A 19,015-nucleotide genomic window follows, 5' to 3' on the forward strand; every position below is an offset into this window, starting at 1 on the left:
TTGTTTTAGAGAAATTTCTTCTATAGGGTACATTTAAAGTAAAGTAACTTTAGAATTATCCCCATGATTATCAGGCTTTTCATGGAAATAATATCTTTTGACAGTTCAGGTTGAGTCACTGGAGTGAACCACAACTGGGTTTGACTTGCAATGTTTATTTTCTTCTGTGTTTATTTCGGTCTCTACATTTTTAAGAAATAATTAGTTCAAAAAATCAACTCTAAATGTGTTTGACATTCTTTCTGGCTGCATGAAGCATGCCATATGATCATTGAAGTTAATTGTTCTGTCTATATGAAATATATATTTGGTTTAAAAAAACCCTTAACTTTCATAGTGTCTAACAACAAAACTGATACTTTCGTTGCATTCTGGTTTGGATTTTTTATGGCCAACATGTTATGACTGCATTTGGAACTTAAAACTTGGTCTGCCATTTATTCTTGCCTTTTACAAGCAACAGTATTATTCTGAATGGTGGAATGCTTTAATAGCAGAAGCTACCATTCTCATGAAAAATAATGCAGCATAGCATAGATGAGATTCATTTCACCCCTTGCAAACAAGCACCCCAGAGTGCTTTTATGTCCTTTTCTGGAAGGTCCCATTTCAAATGTTTTTCATTTTTCTTGTCATTTACGATTTCCTTTCTGTTTAATTTTTGAAACTTGATCTAAACAGTTAGAGCTATCTGTACTGTTATCTTTATGAGGATTTAATTTGTATGGATTTTTGCAATAAATTACACATTTCAAGAAATTGAACTTGGAAAATCATAGTTGTCAAAAAAATGTTTTTGAAAGCAATTATCATTTGTGTTTGATTGCTAGAAAATACTAAGGACCAGCCCTTAGAAAATCCAACTTATTTAAGGTGTTCCAATTATGATTTTGGTCAGCTTTGGTCACTCACAGAAGATTTGTCTGGCTTTTATATTATTAACATAATCTTTTTTTAAAAGATGGTTTTTATTTGTTTGTCAATAATTTTAATTGTGTGAAAGGAATGTAAGAGTTAACCATTTTGCAATTATTTATAACTGTAAACACTGAGGCAACTGTATTGAAATTTTAGAAGTTAAGGATCCAGTAAGAATTGACTTCAATACTTTATCTACTGGTTCTACATGGTATTGTGGATCTTTGGACATACGGTGTGTAGCCAATGCCATTAAGGCTTCTCACTAGTCCAAAATGTAAAATGCAGTGTATTCAAACTTGTTCTCTGGGTTTCCAGAAAACAAAACAGTGAGATGGTCCTAAAAAATGTCTTTTGTACCAAAATGGAAGTTCTCAAATTTATCTGTGGGAAGCCATCTGCTTTTGCTCATTCTTTTCCTAACTGCCAGATTGTACGTATTGGAAAATGTAATGCAGTTGAACAAATTGTTAATTCCTATCAATATTTTTTTATAACTGCTATAAGAGGTTTTTACGTGCTCATGAGTAGGAAGGCAGCTGTGAACTGAGAACTGGTATTTATTAAAAAGATTGGCCACTTCAGTAAGCAGTCTCTGTTTAAATATAGATGACAGTATGTGTTACTATATGACAGGCTATGCATGTAACTTTCATTAAGCAAAGCCTTGATAATTAAGAAACGTAGAAAGCTAACTGTGTGTGCACTAGAAAGAGATAGCAACTAAAACCTGGCTCTGCATATGCTTATTACCTAGAAAGTTTTTCTAAAGGCAGAACTAGTTGTCTTGTTTCCCATGGGTTTGTCATGTCTCTAGGGATGGTCTATAGGAAGATAAAAGCTGTAGTAAAAACTTTTATTTTAGGGAGGCATTTACAAGGTTCCACTTGCATCCAGCAAGATCTGAATCTGGATTGCAACCCTTCCACTGGTTGGGATACTTGCAGGTCTTCTACTTGACTGCCTATTTTCATGAAGACTGTAGTAATGTAATTATCTTTGAGTCCTCTGTTCTTTCTGTCAAATCCATTTGAAATTGTCCAGTAAGTTCAAAAGTAATTAAGAATTGAGCCACAGATACATGGAACATAATGCTGAAACTTTTTTTTCATTGGAAACCAGAATGCAAACAAAGGTATTGAGGCATCCAAAACTTGTCATTAACCTCTTTACATATCAGTGTAGCATAATTGCAGTTGTTTAGAATATATATTGCTGGGGACTGATTGAATTTGGAACCACCGAATTCTAATTAGTGGAAGACAAAAGTAACCTTATATTTAGTGAAATTCAAATGGTTTTCTTTATTTGCATTTTGAATGTTTAGTTCTGGCATATTTTGAACAGCTGCCATTGATAACAGGGTATGAGGCTTTATAGTTACAGCACAAGACAGGGGAACTTTGAATATCTGTTTTTCTTTCTTCCTTCCTGCATCTCTGGCAATGGAAGAAACTGACTGGCTACTCTCTTCTTTCATGTCTTTTGGGTTAATAGGCACCCTAAGCAGAGGAGGCTGATAATATGTAATACTTCTGTCTTAACCTAAGGATATACCTCAGTCAAATCTACATCTCAAATATGTTAAAAGTAGAGAGGCTTTTTTCTCTTGTTCCAGGCTATGAGCTTCAACTCCTTACTTTGCGTTCACTTCAGTCCTCATCTGAGTTACAGGAAATCAGTCCAGTTCAGTAAAACAGCAGAAAGTTCATCTGGCAGAAAAAGAAACGGTGTTCAGCTGTGCTGTATCTTGAAGCACTGCCTGAGGAAAACTTGATAAGGAGCTCTCATAACCGCTGTAGATATCCCAGGAGAAGAGAAAATGGAGCGAGATCAAGCTGAAGTGTAGTGAAGCTGCTTTGCTTCTTGACCGATGCCCAGCCTGTAAGCAGTGCTGGCGTCGCTGAGGAAGGGCCAAATGAAGTAGCTAGACTGCAATATGTTCCACATGTTCCTCTCTCGTATGTAGCCCAGAGGAACTAATGACATGGTAATGGTGTGACTTTTTCTGTTGCTTTTGGGTGACAGATGGGACAAAAAAAGGAAACTAAGACAAAGCATTCTCCAAAACTCAGTTGAGTTTTGGCAACAGAATGCTTAGTCCTCACACTTTTTGTATAGCCACTTCTACTTCACTATTTATTATGTCCTTATGTTTTATTTCTTTAAAAAATTATTCACCCCAGAAAGTTCATAGAACATACTAATGCAAAGACAGAGTTATGAACCCTGTATTTTTAATGTATATTTAAAATTATGTAATACCTTAGTTTGTAATGTGTTGTATTATATCTACAAACACAGGGAAACCTGTGGGGTTTATATGCTTAACAGAACCTCTGAGAATGTGAAACTTTCTTCCAAAGAAGTCTATCTTTCCAGTTACTTCCACAGAGTTCAATTCACATCCATATTGAGCTTTTTTTTTTTTTTTTTTCTACAAAGAGTATAAGTAACATGTTTGGGTAGGGGACTAGACCAGACCGTCATCCCTGTTCTATTAATAACTACTTCTTACAACAGAAACCCTAAGTTTGCAAAGATCTTATTTCCTGTGTTGAAGTTCAAAAATTACACAGGTATATGTGAAGGCTGGGGTAAGGTTGGGGTTTTTTTCCTCTGATCAGCATGGTAGGCAAATCAGGTCTCTTCTGCACGCTGTGCCTGCTGATACTTAAAAAACACACTAGCCATGACATAACATATAGTTCTGTAACTGTAGGAGTGGGGAGAAGGGAGTAAAAATTAGTCAAGTAAATGAAAACGCCTTCATTAACATCAAATTTGTGAATATGTCTCTGTAAAAATTCTGTGTCCTCTACCACTGTTACAAAATGTAGATTAGTAAGTAAAATTCTGATGTTTCAGAAAGCAGAACCATTCACCTGTTTACCAGTTCAAAATATTGAAAAAAGTATTTTGAAATTACTGCTTAACTTGTAAGTCAGATTTTGAGGTAATGTCTTGCTCGTATGTGACACAGTTTGTCAGTACAAATGTAGATTAAGTACTTTGTACTGAAGTGCAAAAGCTCAGGGACCTCATTGCTCTCTGCAACTACTTGAAAGGAGGCTGTAGGCAGGTGGGGTTCAGTCTCTTCTCCCAGATACAAAGCAGTAGAACAAGAGGAAAAGGCCTCAAGTTGCACGATGTTTAGATTGGATATTAGGACAAATTTTGTCACTGACAGGGTGGTCAAGCACTGGAACAGGCTGCCCAGAGAGGTGGTAGAATTGCCATCCCTGCAAGTTTTTAAAAAACATGTGGATGTGGTGCCTAGGGACATGGTTTAGTGGTGAACTTGGCAGTCCTGGGTTAACAGTTGGACTTGATGATCTTAAAGATATTTTCCAACCTAAATGATTCTATGATCCCAGATACCTCTTCCACTTTTCTACTATTGGTTTACTTCAGAATCTCATTAATGAAAGCAGGTGTTTTAAGAATGATCATAAATTGGTACAAGACCAATCTGAGTCACTGACAAAGCTGGATATACAAAGAGGATGATTCCTGACTCTGTATACACTGTGAAGAGGCAGATGTTTTAAGTTACATATATTTAAATTTTTAAAATGGGAAAAAGAAATTACAAATTCAGTTTTCTGCACAGTGTTAAAAAGAAGTGATAAGGTAGGCCTGCTGGAAGAGAAGCAAGGGATTTTTCAGTTGCTGTGTTCAGAACTTAAGCTGTAAAACATCCATCTGTGTTATGTGTGTATTTGAGGTTTTGTCTGAAGTAATAAATACAAGCTACATGGTAAAGTGCCATTCCTGAGGAATAGATGATTCAAATATCTCTGCAAGATCAGAAATAATTTACATGAAAGTATTAAGAAAGAAATTTAATACTTAAGAACTTTTAAGATTTTAGTGCTTGCTAAGGATTTACTTGATTATTCAGTAAATTAAAATAACAGTGAAAATAACTTGTGAAAATAACTTCTGCAAATTAGGTTATTTCACAATTCTGTATCAAAATAAGTCAGATTTGCCAGCTAGTTTGTTCATGCTGTGTGTGCCCTGTAATAATATCCTTTACATATATGGCCCAGCTGGAAGAAAAACTAAATGTTGTATATTTAAAGATTTTTGTTGGTTTTCAGTTCATCTTAACCATGAATGATCCTGATCTATTGAAAATTGCCAAGTATGACAACTAAAATAATCTTAGAATTCAGAAGTTGTAGTATTGTAGGAAAATGTACCTACCCTCTAGCTATATGTTTTTGTTCTGTTTACTTTGATGTCAAGTTTCATTAGTGTATTTTGGTATATAAACAAGGTCGACCTGAGGTCAAGCGTAGCTAAGAACCCTGATTTGAGCAAGTAGAGCTAAGGTACTGGACCGTGTGATCCTCTCTTATTACTTTTTTTTTTGTTCAGTTCTTTTTCTTCTTCTTCTTGTTATTTTTGTTGGTGGTTTGTTGTTTTGTTGGTTTTTTTTAATCAAATAGTGGTGAAGTCCAGATCTTACAAGTATTTCAAGAAATTGCATCTGTATGTTCCATATTTTAAGATCTGAGCTTAAAGATTATTTTTTGGCCTTAGTTTAATGTGCTACTTAATTGGGTATGGTATTACATCCCACATACAGGATTGTATTTCTTACTGTATTTAGCAGAAATATTTGATCTATGTTTAAATTCATTCCATTTAATTCAGAAGTGCTAGATTTAGAGAGCTTTATAGAGGAGAATCTTTCTTAGTAAAATATCAGACATCCCATTTGTAGTATCTGTAAAATGAATAGAGGGACTACTATGTTATTGTTTATCTTCCTCTGTAATTCAAAAGCTATTCAAAGTTAATATCTTTAAAATTGGCTTCAAATTTTAGCTGAAGTCAAGTGGTTCCTTGCTAGTCCACTTGAAGTCTCCAGTGTAAGTCACTCGTGACATACAACAACAAGGTATATTTTGGCCATACTGTACATACCTCTATTAATCAAACTGCTTCCCAGTACCTACTTTCTGGTAAAATAAACTGATTGGTACACTAGAATAAATCACTGTTTTATATGAATCTTGTAATTTTTATAAGGAATTTGTAACTGGTGAAATCACTGCATTTTGAAGGCATTTGAGTTGTGGGGTTTTCATAATAAACTTACTGAGGCATCTCGGCTGCTCACATAGATTAGCTGTGCCTCCAAAGTCATGAGTGGGCTTTTCTGTTCAGAATGGGGAGAGTATCTGTGCATCCAAGTTTATCCCTTCATATATAATATACATGAGTGTGGGGGTTTGCATGTTTTTTAAATTTATATTGTTATATTAGAGACTTGTTTCTTTCTGCCCCAAAGCTATTTTATGAAACTAAGTTCTTTTCTAAGCATTCTGAATGATTTAAACATAATTCTCTTCAATTTATATTTAATTGCCTGCAAAAAACCCAAAAAACTGAACTAGTCTGAAGTTCTCAGGTACTTACTAGCTTTGAAAATCCAGGATGGTGCTGGAGGTGTGTAAAGGAAAACTTTGGAACCTAATTTTGAGCACTTTTATTAAATTTCATCCACACCCTTAAATTAATGTGGATATTCTATGCTAAAGCAAAAGTGCAGGCTTGCTGCTTTTTCAAGAGGGAAGAGGAAATTGCAACTTGTGCAGCCTGGAATGCTTTTATTCACATATTAAAGTACTGACTAGTACTTAGGAAGGATTTTGCTCCTGCACCATCAGTGCTTCCAGCAACTTAACTGAAAAGAGTTACATGTAGAAATTGGGAAAATAGGGGCTGAGAGAACTGTAGGCTTATTTAACACTCAATAGTAAAGCTGAAATGCTTCTGTTGGTTTCTGACCTTTCTGGTAAGAGCACCAGTAAAAGCAGATGCATTCAAACTTGCCAGTTTTCATAGCAAATTTTCAGGTTGTTTTGTTGTATTCTGTTCCTGACAGAATGATTCTGTTCACACTGCTTCTGAACTACAGATCATAGCTTGAGGTAACTGTAATAATTAATGGTGAAGAACAATGACTTTCATGAGTGTTCATAATCAAGTTTTAATTTGTCAATGATACAAAATTCGGTCTGATTTAAGAACAACACTTTTTTTTTAGTCATTTGTCAATATAATAACTTTTGTTGTTGTTTTAGAACAATCCTGATGTAGATGATGAAGGATACAGCATTAAACCAGAAACAACACAGGATATCCTTTTCACTGTTATTGTGCCAAGTTATCTGATGTTATTACAGTTCTTTGGAGAGAGGAATTACTAATTAAGTGCTATGTAAAGGAAGATGAATGACATTCATGCTTATGTTGCAACCTTGTATTCTTATGTTCATAGCTTGTACAAAATATACAAAATTTTGTCTTAGATTTTGTGTGTGTGCAAATGTCAAAAGATTAGATCTTGTGTATTGGGACCTTGAAGTAGATCTAGGTGTATTGGGACCTTTAAGAGGGTGGGGGTTGTCTCACAGTAAAAGAACAAAATAAACCAAAAAAAGTCTGAACAAAAGCTCTAAGGTGACCATGCAGATCTTTCTCCTTGAAAAGCTCTTAGAGAGTTTTTAAAGTGAAGTTTGTAAACTTTTTTAAGCATACAGAGTGGTTATCTGTTCTATACCTGCACCTTTCCACTTTTTTGTAACACCATTAAAAAGACTGGGAGCTCCAGCAGTCTAGAAATATAATTTCTGTTACTTAATGAAGTCATTACACCACATGCTGTTTCTAACTGATGCTCATAGATGTTATTGTCTTTTTTAAAATAGCTATGATATGCAGAATAGATTTTTGTTATGAGTCTTTTTTTATGGATGTTTGTGATTTTTCTTTGCTCTTCCTTTGAAGGAAAAAATTCTTGTCCTCTTTTTTTCCATCAAAAACAGAGGGAAGCTGTACTTGAGCTGGAAATAATTGCTGTATATCTAAGCAAGTCTAATATGCTAGCAAGATAGCTCATTTTTTAAAATGTATTCACCGAATTCTTTAGGTACTGCAGATAAAAAGTAAACTTATGCTTTACAGTTAATGTAAATTGTGAAACTTTTAAGCAGTTAACAGCACCTTAAAAGTGGACCAGTCCATCATCATAGCTTCTCTGTTTTCATCAGCTTCGCAGAATATGCCGCTATTACCCCTGGTGAAGATTCTTGTGCCGATAAAAGCATTTCATGTTATCTTCTATTTACAAAATTGATATAAAAATGGAACACTTTTATCCAGTTCTGAGAAGGACAGTATTTCGTGCTTTGCATATATTTATAAGAGGCATGAACAACATTCATGCTTTGTAAATGATTCATCTGAGCATCCTTTTCTGCATTATCCTGTTTGTTGTGAAACAATAGAAAAGGCCATACATACAGTGAAATAGCTCAGTGATTTGCAATCCCTGTCAGCCGGGTAGTACTTCAGCTTCTGAAAATCTGGACCAGATTCAGGAAGTCATCAGTTCCCTTCCTGTTCCCCTCCCTTACCTTCCAGGAGTGGATATTTATTCTGTTGATGGAAACTCTTGAGTTGATTTGTTGGAGGACATTATTTTACCATAATGGCAGTCAGTCTTAATAAGTCCAGTATTAAGTGTTTGAAAAACACTTTACAAGAGCTGCCTGCTTTGGAGAAAATCAATCTTGAAAGTTGGTGATAATGTTCATAACAAGAGAACTTTTGATGAAATGAAAAATGACTTGCTTTGAAACTTTCACTTCTAGATATGATCCATTTGGGAGGACAGGTAGGCTGTAAGATGAACACTTGACTTTTTCCTCACCATGACTTAGGGATTCTTACAGTTGAAAAGGATTTGGAATCTCTTTAGGGTTCAGGTTTTATTGTCAGGTAATAGTTTGAAGAAATGTAATTCAAATGGCTGGCATATTTCCAAGTGAAAATAATGGAAGCAAGGTATAGAGTATATATGCTCCCCTAAGTGGTACAAAACTTGAAGTAGAGGAAAATTTTCAAATTATTTCTTACCAAAACAAATGCATCTTTTAAGACTTAGCATAGCCATTTTCAGAGCTTTTGTTTGGTGCAGCTCCTATCATATAAAGAACCAAGGCTAAATTTGTCTGTATATTTTGCTTATTTTGAGGGCTGAATTGTCATTATGATTCCTTTTTTTGCCAAGGATGACAGTGCTTTAAGCAGCTGACATTGTTCAGTTTACTGTGCAGCCTTCTATGTAACTGACATCCTTTCTTGCAAAATTTTCAGTGCCACTCTGCAAAAGGGGCAAGTAATGGTGGCTGCCACCGCTGCTTCCTCCACTGTTAATGCTTGTTACAGGTACCATGGGCATTTCATTTCCAATTAAAAAGCCTAGGGCTTTCCTTCACTTGGTTTAAAAGGATTTCCACATTTTTCATATGTGTGTTAGAATCCATGATTGAATCTTACAAATCATAAATTTAAGATGCAGAAATGTTGCTGCTGTAGAATCTTTAATTTATCCTGATGCCTTCATATATGCAGTTGTTACATGATACTGCAGTTCAGTTATATGACAGACACTGCAGTTGTTCATTTAGATGACATAGTGCCTTTCAGAACAGAATGCTGTTATGAAGATGACTGGAATATAAAAACTAAATTTTAACTCTCAGTTGTGAATTTTGGACAGTGGATATATTTGAAGTGTCTGTATAAGCACACAAAGAGGTTAGGCAGCATTGTTTATCTGTGGTGTTCACTTAATATAAGCATTTTGTGGGGTGTAATTACAACATTGATTAAGCAGATGAAGTATTTCCATCTTAACTGAGAAAAACATACCAAAGAGAACCATTTCTATTCATCCAGTGATTCTGACTCCGACGATGATGAACCCAGGAGGTTCCATGTAGAAATAAAACCTGTCCAGCCAAATAATAGCTCTCAATATACCATGCCTTCCTTGGATGAATTAAAAGTATCTATAGGGAACATCACCCTTTCTCCAGCAGTATCTGTAAGTTCCTTTGCTTCTTGTATTTTTAATGCATAGAAAAGTGGCAAAGAATCTTTAGTATAAACAGGTATTTTACTGTTCTGAATTTATTCTAGGTTCAGTTCCAATGATTATTTTTTTCTTGTGCACTAGGTCATCTGTGGTACCCGTTATTGCAGTAATTCTCCCTTCTCCAACTAACTTTCCTTTGAGCCTTGGGAGTGCTCAGTCCTTGTCTTTCTGCTGCTGCCACCACAAGACACTGGAATGCATTGTAGAGTTTGCTGAGCATGGCTTTCAACATAGCTTACTAATTAGTATTCTGTAATATACAGACCTTTAAAATAGATCATATCATGTGGACACATGTAGCATTTACAGTGCCACTTTATTGATGTATTTTGCCAATCCACAGAGTGATCCTTTATACCCCGAGATAATACTACAAATAAATAGTAGTAAAGTGTGCTTATACAATATTCAGATCAGAATAAGAATGACTCTGATTATAAGGAAAATATTGTGCATAACAAATTAAAATAATAACGATTTTTTTCTTTTTTCCCCCACATTTTGAAAGCAGAGACACAGTCCTGTAAGTACAGAATGGCTTTATATTTACATTTTTAGATTAAAACCAAGTAAGTGTAGTATGTGAGGGGAGTTTTTGGGAAAACCTTAGGAATGTTTCATTGTCTATATACCATGTGATATATAAGCTATTCAATTTTACTTCCCCAGCCTGTAAAGGGATTTGGTAATACTGCTCCCTTTGTCAGCTGTACAGTGTTTGTCCCTGCCTTTTCTTACTGGTGTGCTGGGTGTGCACTGGTTGCTCTGTCCTGGCTGATGTTCTGGTCTTCTGCAAGCTCAGAATGTTTTGCCAGGCATTGAAACAGAGTATCTCATAGAAAGTTGAGTGGAAATAAGAACCCTGGGACTATTAAGTGGTTTATTTGACAGCTGGTAAAAGAATATATTGCTAATTCACTTTGTCCTGTTTCAGGCACAAATGAACCAAAATTCATCCAGTAAGTGTGAATCTTTAACTTTTAGCCTATTTATGTCAGGTTTTTAACATAGCATGAAAATGGTGTTTAATTGTTGAAGAAATAAATGTCTTAAGTATCTGTATTTTAAATAGAAAAAAAATACTTATCTTGTCAGTTCTAAATACCTCTTCTTTTTCTATATATTCAGCTGTTCCCTACTCTGGGAAACAGATGAGGCTGTCTGTGACAGTGATGAGGAACATACTCAAGAGCCAAAGGGGAGATCCCATGGAAAAGACTCCTGTACAAGTTCTTAAAATGTTTCCACCAACTAAAGTTTAGTATGATCCACAAACCAGGCTCTGTTTTATAGTCAAACACGTAAAAAGTGGCCATGGAGATAGAGGATAGAGCATTAGTATCTATCCTGTAGGGTTTTTTTCAGTGGGAAACCAAGCCAGATTTGCTGAAGAGCAGTATTTTGTAAAGAGTATAATTCAAGGAAGAAGTTTCAAATGTACAACACTTCCTCCCCAAATGCATTACTCTATGTAGTCCTCTCCTGTCAGTAGGTATTTCAGGAATGTCTGAATTTATATTATCAGAAAAAATGCATTTTTGCTTTTCAATTTTAATAATTAATAATCAGTTTCAAACTGCAAACATTTATTTTAGTATTTTTTTAATGAAGATGAATTTTTTGTTTTAGAGTGTCACAGCTTTGGTGATAATATTGTGTCTTTTCCTTAGGTGAAGAGCTAACAAAATCAAAGCTTTCTGCTCCAACTAATGAGTAAGTTCAAATTTAAAATTCTATGAAATGTAGGTTTGCCACAATTTGGTCTTATTTTGATCTAATACTCAGAAACTCAATGGAAATACCAGCTGACTGCTATTTTAAGTTGGGCGTCTATTGTATTATAAGACCTAGGGAGTAATTATGTAATAGTGGTGATTTAATTTTTCCCCTTCTAATGCATTTGCTTCATTGTGATCTGTCTCAATTGCTGTTTATAATTACATGATTACAAAATGCTGGTTTTATTAAAATCTCAGATTTTAAATAAAACAGGCTTAGTTTCTATCCTATAGTGTTCCATGGTAAAGTGTTAAGTGTTTACAAGCCCCAAATTTGGACAGCTCTGTATATGTTGCTTATATATGTAGATACTGAAATAAATGGATTTGAAGATGTATATCTCCTTGAAAAGGACAATCATTTAACTGATATTATGAATTTGTCCACACACAAACTTGTACCATGGTGTCAGTTCAGATATTCTCTTTACATGTAAATCAGTTCCTTGATCTATAATTCCTAAGTACATTTTAGATGCGAGATTAATAAAGGTGATCTGTCAAATGTATTTATCATATCATTGTTTTTGTTACATTATCAAACTAACTGAAGTTGTAGTTTGATTTTTATGAGTATATGCATCTTTCATTTATATTCCAATTGTAACTTTTAATGTAGAAAAGGGAACAGTGACCTCCTGACATGGGATCCGCTCTTCAGCAGTTCTCTTGAATCTTCCTCTTCAGCTTCCTTGGCATCCTCATCCTCCTCAGGTAGAATATTGATAGTAGAAAAATGTTTCCTCTACATGCTTCTTAATGTTCTGTTGTTGGTTTTTTAATTACTGCCAAGGGGACATGCTTTGACTATTGAAATTAAAGACTTTTGTAAAGAGTGTACTATCTTATAAGTAATACACAACTGAAGGTGCAGTCTATCAGACTTTCAAGCTAGGGAGCAAGGGGGAAGAGGGGACACTAGACGCCTTAGGAAAATTCTGTCTTGCTTCTACCATTTTTTATCACCTTTTCTCACTTTCCAAAAAAAATCACCATCTAGAAAATAATCCTATTTTTTCAGCTGGTAGGGCTGGGAGATTAAATGGAGGTTGTCGCAGCAACTGTGAGACAAGCTGAGCTTGCACTGTGAATAGGGACAGGTTTCTTCTTTCCAGGAAAGTCCATTGAGCTTTGCAGTTTGAAGGCACCTTGGAGCTTTGCTGTGAGGAACTCATTTCCTGTAGGAAACCATGATTCTGTTAGCAGATGTGTGAACATAATCCAAGGGGAGCCAAATGAAAATGGCAGGACTGAGAACAGAATTAAGGGGAGACCCTGAAGCTGGGGCATTGGGAGGAAAAGGGTGGACTGAGGAGTATGAGAGGGGTAGGGCAGGTGTTGCATGGGAATTTTGGGGAGCAAGATTCTGGAAGATATTAGTGTGGGCAGGACACTGTTAGGCTTTCCTGAAACCTGTTTTTGGGGAGAAAAATATTTCCACACAAATAGTCAATATTGATTGTCACATTCAAAAGGCAGTGAAGGAGAGGGAGGCAGAACAGCATATGAGTGGGTATATGTGTTAAAGATGCTGAGAGCACGAGATTTTGAGAAACCAGTTCAGAAAAAGGAATGAGAGACTGAAACAATAGCAGGTATTATGGCAATGTTAGGACCTGCTTACTAAAAGTACTTACTTAAATTGTTTATTATTTATGTTAATTTTCTCAGATTTAAAGCACAATCTACTATTTACTAACAGCAGGTATGCTGTTTCCATAGCTTTTCTCAGTCTACCTACTGCATATCTGTTTTCAAACCCCTGCTATCTTGTTGCACAGAAATGAATGCCACATGCCTGAGGAAGTGTTCACTATTTCTTTTAGCTAGGTATTCATGTTCAAAAAATTGTAACAGACTATACTTCTTTGTTCACAATCATGGCTTTCTAGCTTTTTTTCTCTATACTTGATCATGCGGATTGAAAAATAATAAGAGTACTTGTATTGATAGGGGAATTCTGCACAACTAGTGTTAATTCTTCTTGGCCTTCGTAATGTCCTTTTAGCGGCAACCAGCATTGCTATGTAACCCTTCGGGTTTTAAGTAGAGCTTATTCTTTTGCTACAAATTCACATTCCTTAACAGTTATGGGTTTTAACAGTAATGTTTCTGGCTTACAGAAATCATTACATTGTCTCTTCCTCACTTAGATACCCAGTTATTGGTTAGTATTGGATCCAAATTTGTAACATATTTAAGGATAAATTATATATAGATGTATATTACTGTAATATGCTGAAAAGAAGTGCTGCTTTCTCAAAATAATGTTTTGCTAGCTTTTGTCTGGTGTTGGAATCTGTAGAGGAAGGCAGAGGACACTTTATTTGTTGTGCTGTTGTTGTTATTGTATCAAGTTGTTTATTGCTATTCCTGGATGGGAAGTCAAAGCAGGGTGGGAAATGTTCATACAGTCCCTCTTGACAGCAAAGTGTGGAGAAAGTAGTCTCTGGCTGTTGAATACTGGCAGGTAATTGGTATTCATAACATCCTCTGCAGCCATATCGAGGGGAGGGAGTCATCTGGCCAAGCCTTCATACCCAAAAGAAGCATATGCACAGAGCCCTACATGTCACTGAAATTGGAGGAAAATAGTGTGCTGTGAGCATAAGTAAATCTTAAATATAAGACATCTGTGCCTTGGCAAACTTTTATCTGCTACATAATTATTTAAAGGATTGTTCGTTCAGGAGTTATATAAGATACTTAGACTTGTGAAATGATCCATGTAGTTAATTAAAAAGCGGGTGTTCAAAAGCATAACGAATTATTCATGTATTTTGGGGGGAAAAATACTGGATCAATGTAGGTCATATTCTTGTTTAAATCAAGTTCTGATGCTCACTAACCTGCAGCTTTGTTCTAAAGACTTAAAAAAATACACAAGTGATCTGATTTTATTTTCCTTGAAGTCAGTGTTTTATCTTCAACTTGAAGGTTAATGTAGGTAAGCTGATACTTAAAGCTATTGAAAATCTCAATCTAAAACTTAATTTACTTAAATTAGTTGTTTTGTATACAGCATATCTGCATATCATGATGTAGCATGTCCCATAGATTACGGTTTTTTTTCCTGTTAAAACATTTTAGATATTGTTTTCTAACTCTGTATTAATGATTGAACACTTACACTACCATGGTATTCCAGCAGACAGTGATTTATGCATCACAGAAGTAAACTTTGGTCATCCATTAATAATTCTGCTTTATTAGAAGTTTAAGCTAACTTTGTTACCTTGAACAAACACAACAGGTTTTTTAGCCAGTGTCGTGGTTTAACCAAGCACCACACAGTCACTTGCTCACTTACCCCCCTACACCTCAAGGGGTGGGGAGAAGAATTGGAAAGGAGTGTAAAACTTGAGGGTTGAGATAAGAACTATTTAATAATTTAAACAGAATTTTAAAGTAAAGGTAAGAACAAAACAATAACACTAATAATAATAACAACAGTTATAACAAAAAGGTGGGAAAAAGGATAAAATCCAAAGGAAAAGGGAGAAAAGAAAACAAGTGATGCACAGCACAGCTGCTCACCACCTGCTGACAGATGCACAGCCAGTCCCCAAGCAATGATCCCCACCCCCAGCTAACCCACCAAGTTTACATACCAAGCATGATGTCCCATGGTATGGAATACTTTTTTGGCTGGTTCAGGTCAGCTGTCCTGGCTGTGTCCCTTCCCAGTCTCTTGTGCCCCTCCAGCCCTCTGGCTGGCAGGGCCCAAGAAACCAAAAAATCCCTGACTTAGCATAAACATTACCCAGCAACAACTAAAAAAATCAGTGTGTTATCTCACATCAGAGCCAAAACACAGCACTGTACTAGCTACTAAGAAGGTTAACTCCATCCCAGCCAAACCCAGGACAGCCAGCTATTGATACTGTAAAAATGGTTCTTTTTATTTATCTTCCTCATTTTCATCCATATGTATTTTTTAAATAGTTTCAGACATTTCCACATTGGGTTTTGAATAGGATTTATAGTAGTATTTTAAAGCTTGTGAATTATATTTAAGATACCTGTTAGAAAGGGAAGGCTGCATTAAGACTGTTTATGTGGGCTTGTTACCTAAATCTCGAAATGAAGAACTTATCGACACCAATGTGATGTAGATAAGCAGACACTTCTTTATTGACGGCCGGGTGCGTGAGTGAGTCCTCTCATGATCGACGCACACCAGGTTTCAAAATCAGACACCATATATAGAACTTATTAATGCATATTCATTAAGTATTCATGCATAATCATAATATTTCCCATAAATCTTTAACATACTCTCCTCCCATATCTGATTCTGCGCAGTAAAGGTTAGAAGGGTCCAGAAATGGGTCTGGGGTACGATTTGGGTAGGTGGTATATGAGTCGGTGGTTGCGATCTCCCCCTGCCGGAATTACCTTTTACTAAAGTTCACGGTTCCTTGGCAGGCAACTACAAGCTGTTCCAGTCCACTCTCCCCAGTTCCCATTAATCCGATATTCAGACATTTCAATACACTTTCTACATACGGAAGACTAATTAACTACAAAAAAAACTTTCAAACCCTAAATTTATTACCTAAGTTTTAACAATGATTCTAGCCCATTCTTCTGGCCTTGGTATGGGACTATACAGAGGATCTCATAACAGCTTTTACTGTACAAGTTTCACTAAAAATCATTTTTTTACCCCTCTATATCAAAAAATGATTTTATAAAGTCAATCAATCTTAACTTATTAAAAATCTGTAACAGGCTTAGAGAATGTACTTGTTTGTGGCAAAAGGACTGCAGTGAAGAGGGTAGCTATACTTCTGATCTGAACTTCTGAACGTGTTGCCCTCTTTTTTTGATTCTGTACGTCACTCTGCTGTTGCTCCTAGCTTTGCCAATCTGCAAGATGTTGAGAATTGACTTTTTTTGAGTTGAGAATTTGTATTTCCTGCTTCTGTTGTCACCTACTGCAACAGGCACAGCCAAGTGCAGGGGATATTTGTGGAAACTCCTGTTTTCCAGAAGCCTGAAGACTACAGGATAGGAGAGGAAATAAACTGCCTCATGCTTAAAGTTACTTACTAGATATGGGTTAATACAGATAGAAGAATTTCAAACAGTGTCTCATGACTGCATTGCCTTCATTCATTCACTGGACCGCTGTTTATGTTGGACCTTCCCATTACAAATGTTGAGGGTAAAAGGGTAAAAAAGTTTGGAAGGAACAGGAATAGGATAGGTTTGATTAAATAAATTTGAAAGAAATTAAAAGCGGAAAGCTATGTACAGGAAACAAAAATAGAGTAGGGTGCAAGAAGAAGACAAAGATCAGAGGAAAACGACAGAGAGGAAGTTGGAGGAATAAGGAAAGTCATGAGATGTAGGGCCTTACCTGGAGACAAACACAGTAAATTACTTTTTGTGTTACTTACAAAAATGGGAAGTGACATGGTTAGCAGTATGCGTGAAGTACATGTGATGTTTCCTTTCATTTCTAAGTGATGGGATTTTTAGCCTAGTAGAGCAGTTATTTTTCATGCTGGCTAGTAATCCTCTTGCAGTGGATATTGAATACTTTTTTGAATATTGAAAATTTTATCTTTTGGTCCTAGTTTCAATTCTATCCTTTTCCTTCAGCTACACTAAAAGAACACAATATGAACTCCTCCTCATCTACCACTGATTTGCCTGGGTGTAGAATATCTCAGTCTTTGCTTGGACGCCAGACAGATTCTGGGTCTACAAGCCCATCCTCACCAGATTTTACCATTAGCACTTTGTGCAAATCTGGTGTTACAGGAGCGCCATCAGGGAGTACCGGTACTTTATCCTCTGTGTCCTGGTCTCAGAGTCAGTGGATTTCCTTTGCTGATGAACTTCTTACAATTAGACACACAAGCACAGACAAGAAGGACCCCCAAAGATTGCATTTTAAACCTGAAAATGCCTGCCTTGCCTCTTCTGCCTTGCTTGGGAATTATTCCAGCGGCTGTGCTTCTGAGGATCAAAGTGACCTTTTCAATAATACTATATGCCATGAACAATTACTCATTGAAGAAACTGGCACTACTGCTGAAATTTCTTCTGCATCATCTTCAGCACTACTGGACTTTAGTTTAGTGTCTTCTTGTGCTCATACAAATAAGGGTATGACAAGCATGCATTGTGTACTGCTTTTTGCTAATAGCTGATTCCAAAAAGAAAGCTTTGGAATTATTTTTCTTTTTGTTATTATTGCTCACCTGATGTTAAAATTAACTCACCTTCTTACTTTGAATATACTAAACTGCTTGTTAGCACCAACTTCCTTGACAGTTAGGACAATGTAGTAAATATTCAGCTTGAAATAATAAAAATTCAAATTATTCAATTGAAAGCATTGCTTTCTCTTAACTGTGCAGAGCTTTACTTTTCTAGAAATAGGAATGTCTATGGGATGTGGGACAGCAGCGAGATGTTAAAGATTTAAGTGATTGAATTTGCGAAAACAATTCCGTTCCCAAATGGCTTTGTATAAATATTTTCATATTAAATAAATAAATTGGATTTAAAACTGTTCCTTTTTAACACCCAGTATTTTGAAGCACAGATGCTATCACGGTAATGCTACATACTAAGCGGGCAAAGGAAAGTGCATTTGGGCAAGCATGCCATGACTCATTGAATACCTCTGGTACTGCCACAGACTACTCAGTGTTTAGTATGCACTGTTGTCTTGGGGCATAATAAGAATTTTACAGGAATGATTGATATTTTAGAAGTTAATTTATCTGGGGACATTTGAGTTCGCAGCTCATAAGGTGGATGTGGTCAGTATTAGCCTAATTTCCTTCTTCCCAAGTCAGTGATGAAACTCCTGTACTTAAATGACAGCAGAGTTGTGCTGAATGGCTGAGACCACTCCCCACTTAAAAGTTGCCTTTTAAATAATATTAACTAATTTAATTTAAAAAGAACCATCCAGAATAATTTGAGGGAGACAACAGGATGTGCTGCAACAACATAGTCATATATTAGGATTTCAGTTTGATTTGGAGTTAATTTTATATCTGGCATACTCATTGGATAGGATCTAACATTTATTTTGAAATACAGTCCTATTCGTTCAATTCAGAAAAGTGACTTTGTAAAAGTGGCATCTTTGTACTGCTGCCACCATCTGTTAGTTGTTTGTTAGGTTTAGAAAGACATGGGGGCAGGTGGTTTTTTAAACATCTTATAGCTCAGCTAAACAATTATTAATATATTAATAAAAACAAGTAGGAGTTAGTGTGTTCTTACAATCAACAGAGTAATTTATCTCTTACACTGGTGTATACTTATTGAAGTCAGTGGTATTTCAGTGGGCAAAATTTTATGTAAGCAGTTATGCCATTGTCAGCCA

The 19,015-nt window shown here is 35.8% G+C and overlaps 1 protein-coding gene across 2 annotated transcripts in view; it reads left to right on the plus strand.

Annotated features, from left to right (window-relative positions):
* Positions 1-19,015, plus strand: part of FCHO2 (FCH and mu domain containing endocytic adaptor 2) — a 99,274-nt gene that overhangs the window by 60,372 nt on the left and 19,887 nt on the right. The window contains exons 12-17 of one of the 2 annotated variants that reach the window (XM_040579003.1): positions 7,020-7,074; positions 9,651-9,829; positions 10,389-10,403; positions 10,815-10,839; positions 11,551-11,593; positions 12,278-12,372. In XM_040579003.1, coding sequence (XP_040434937.1) covers positions 7,020-7,074; positions 9,651-9,829; positions 10,389-10,403; positions 10,815-10,839; positions 11,551-11,593; positions 12,278-12,372 — 412 coding nt within the window. The remainder of the gene's footprint in view (positions 1-7,019; positions 7,075-9,650; positions 9,830-10,388; positions 10,404-10,814; positions 10,840-11,550; positions 11,594-12,277; positions 12,373-19,015) is intronic. The other variant, XM_040579004.1, reaches the window with a different exon arrangement.

The sequence above is a fragment of the Falco naumanni genome, chromosome Z (assembly GCF_017639655.2).
Source record: "Falco naumanni isolate bFalNau1 chromosome Z, bFalNau1.pat, whole genome shotgun sequence".
NCBI lineage: Eukaryota > Metazoa > Chordata > Aves > Falconiformes > Falconidae > Falco > Falco naumanni.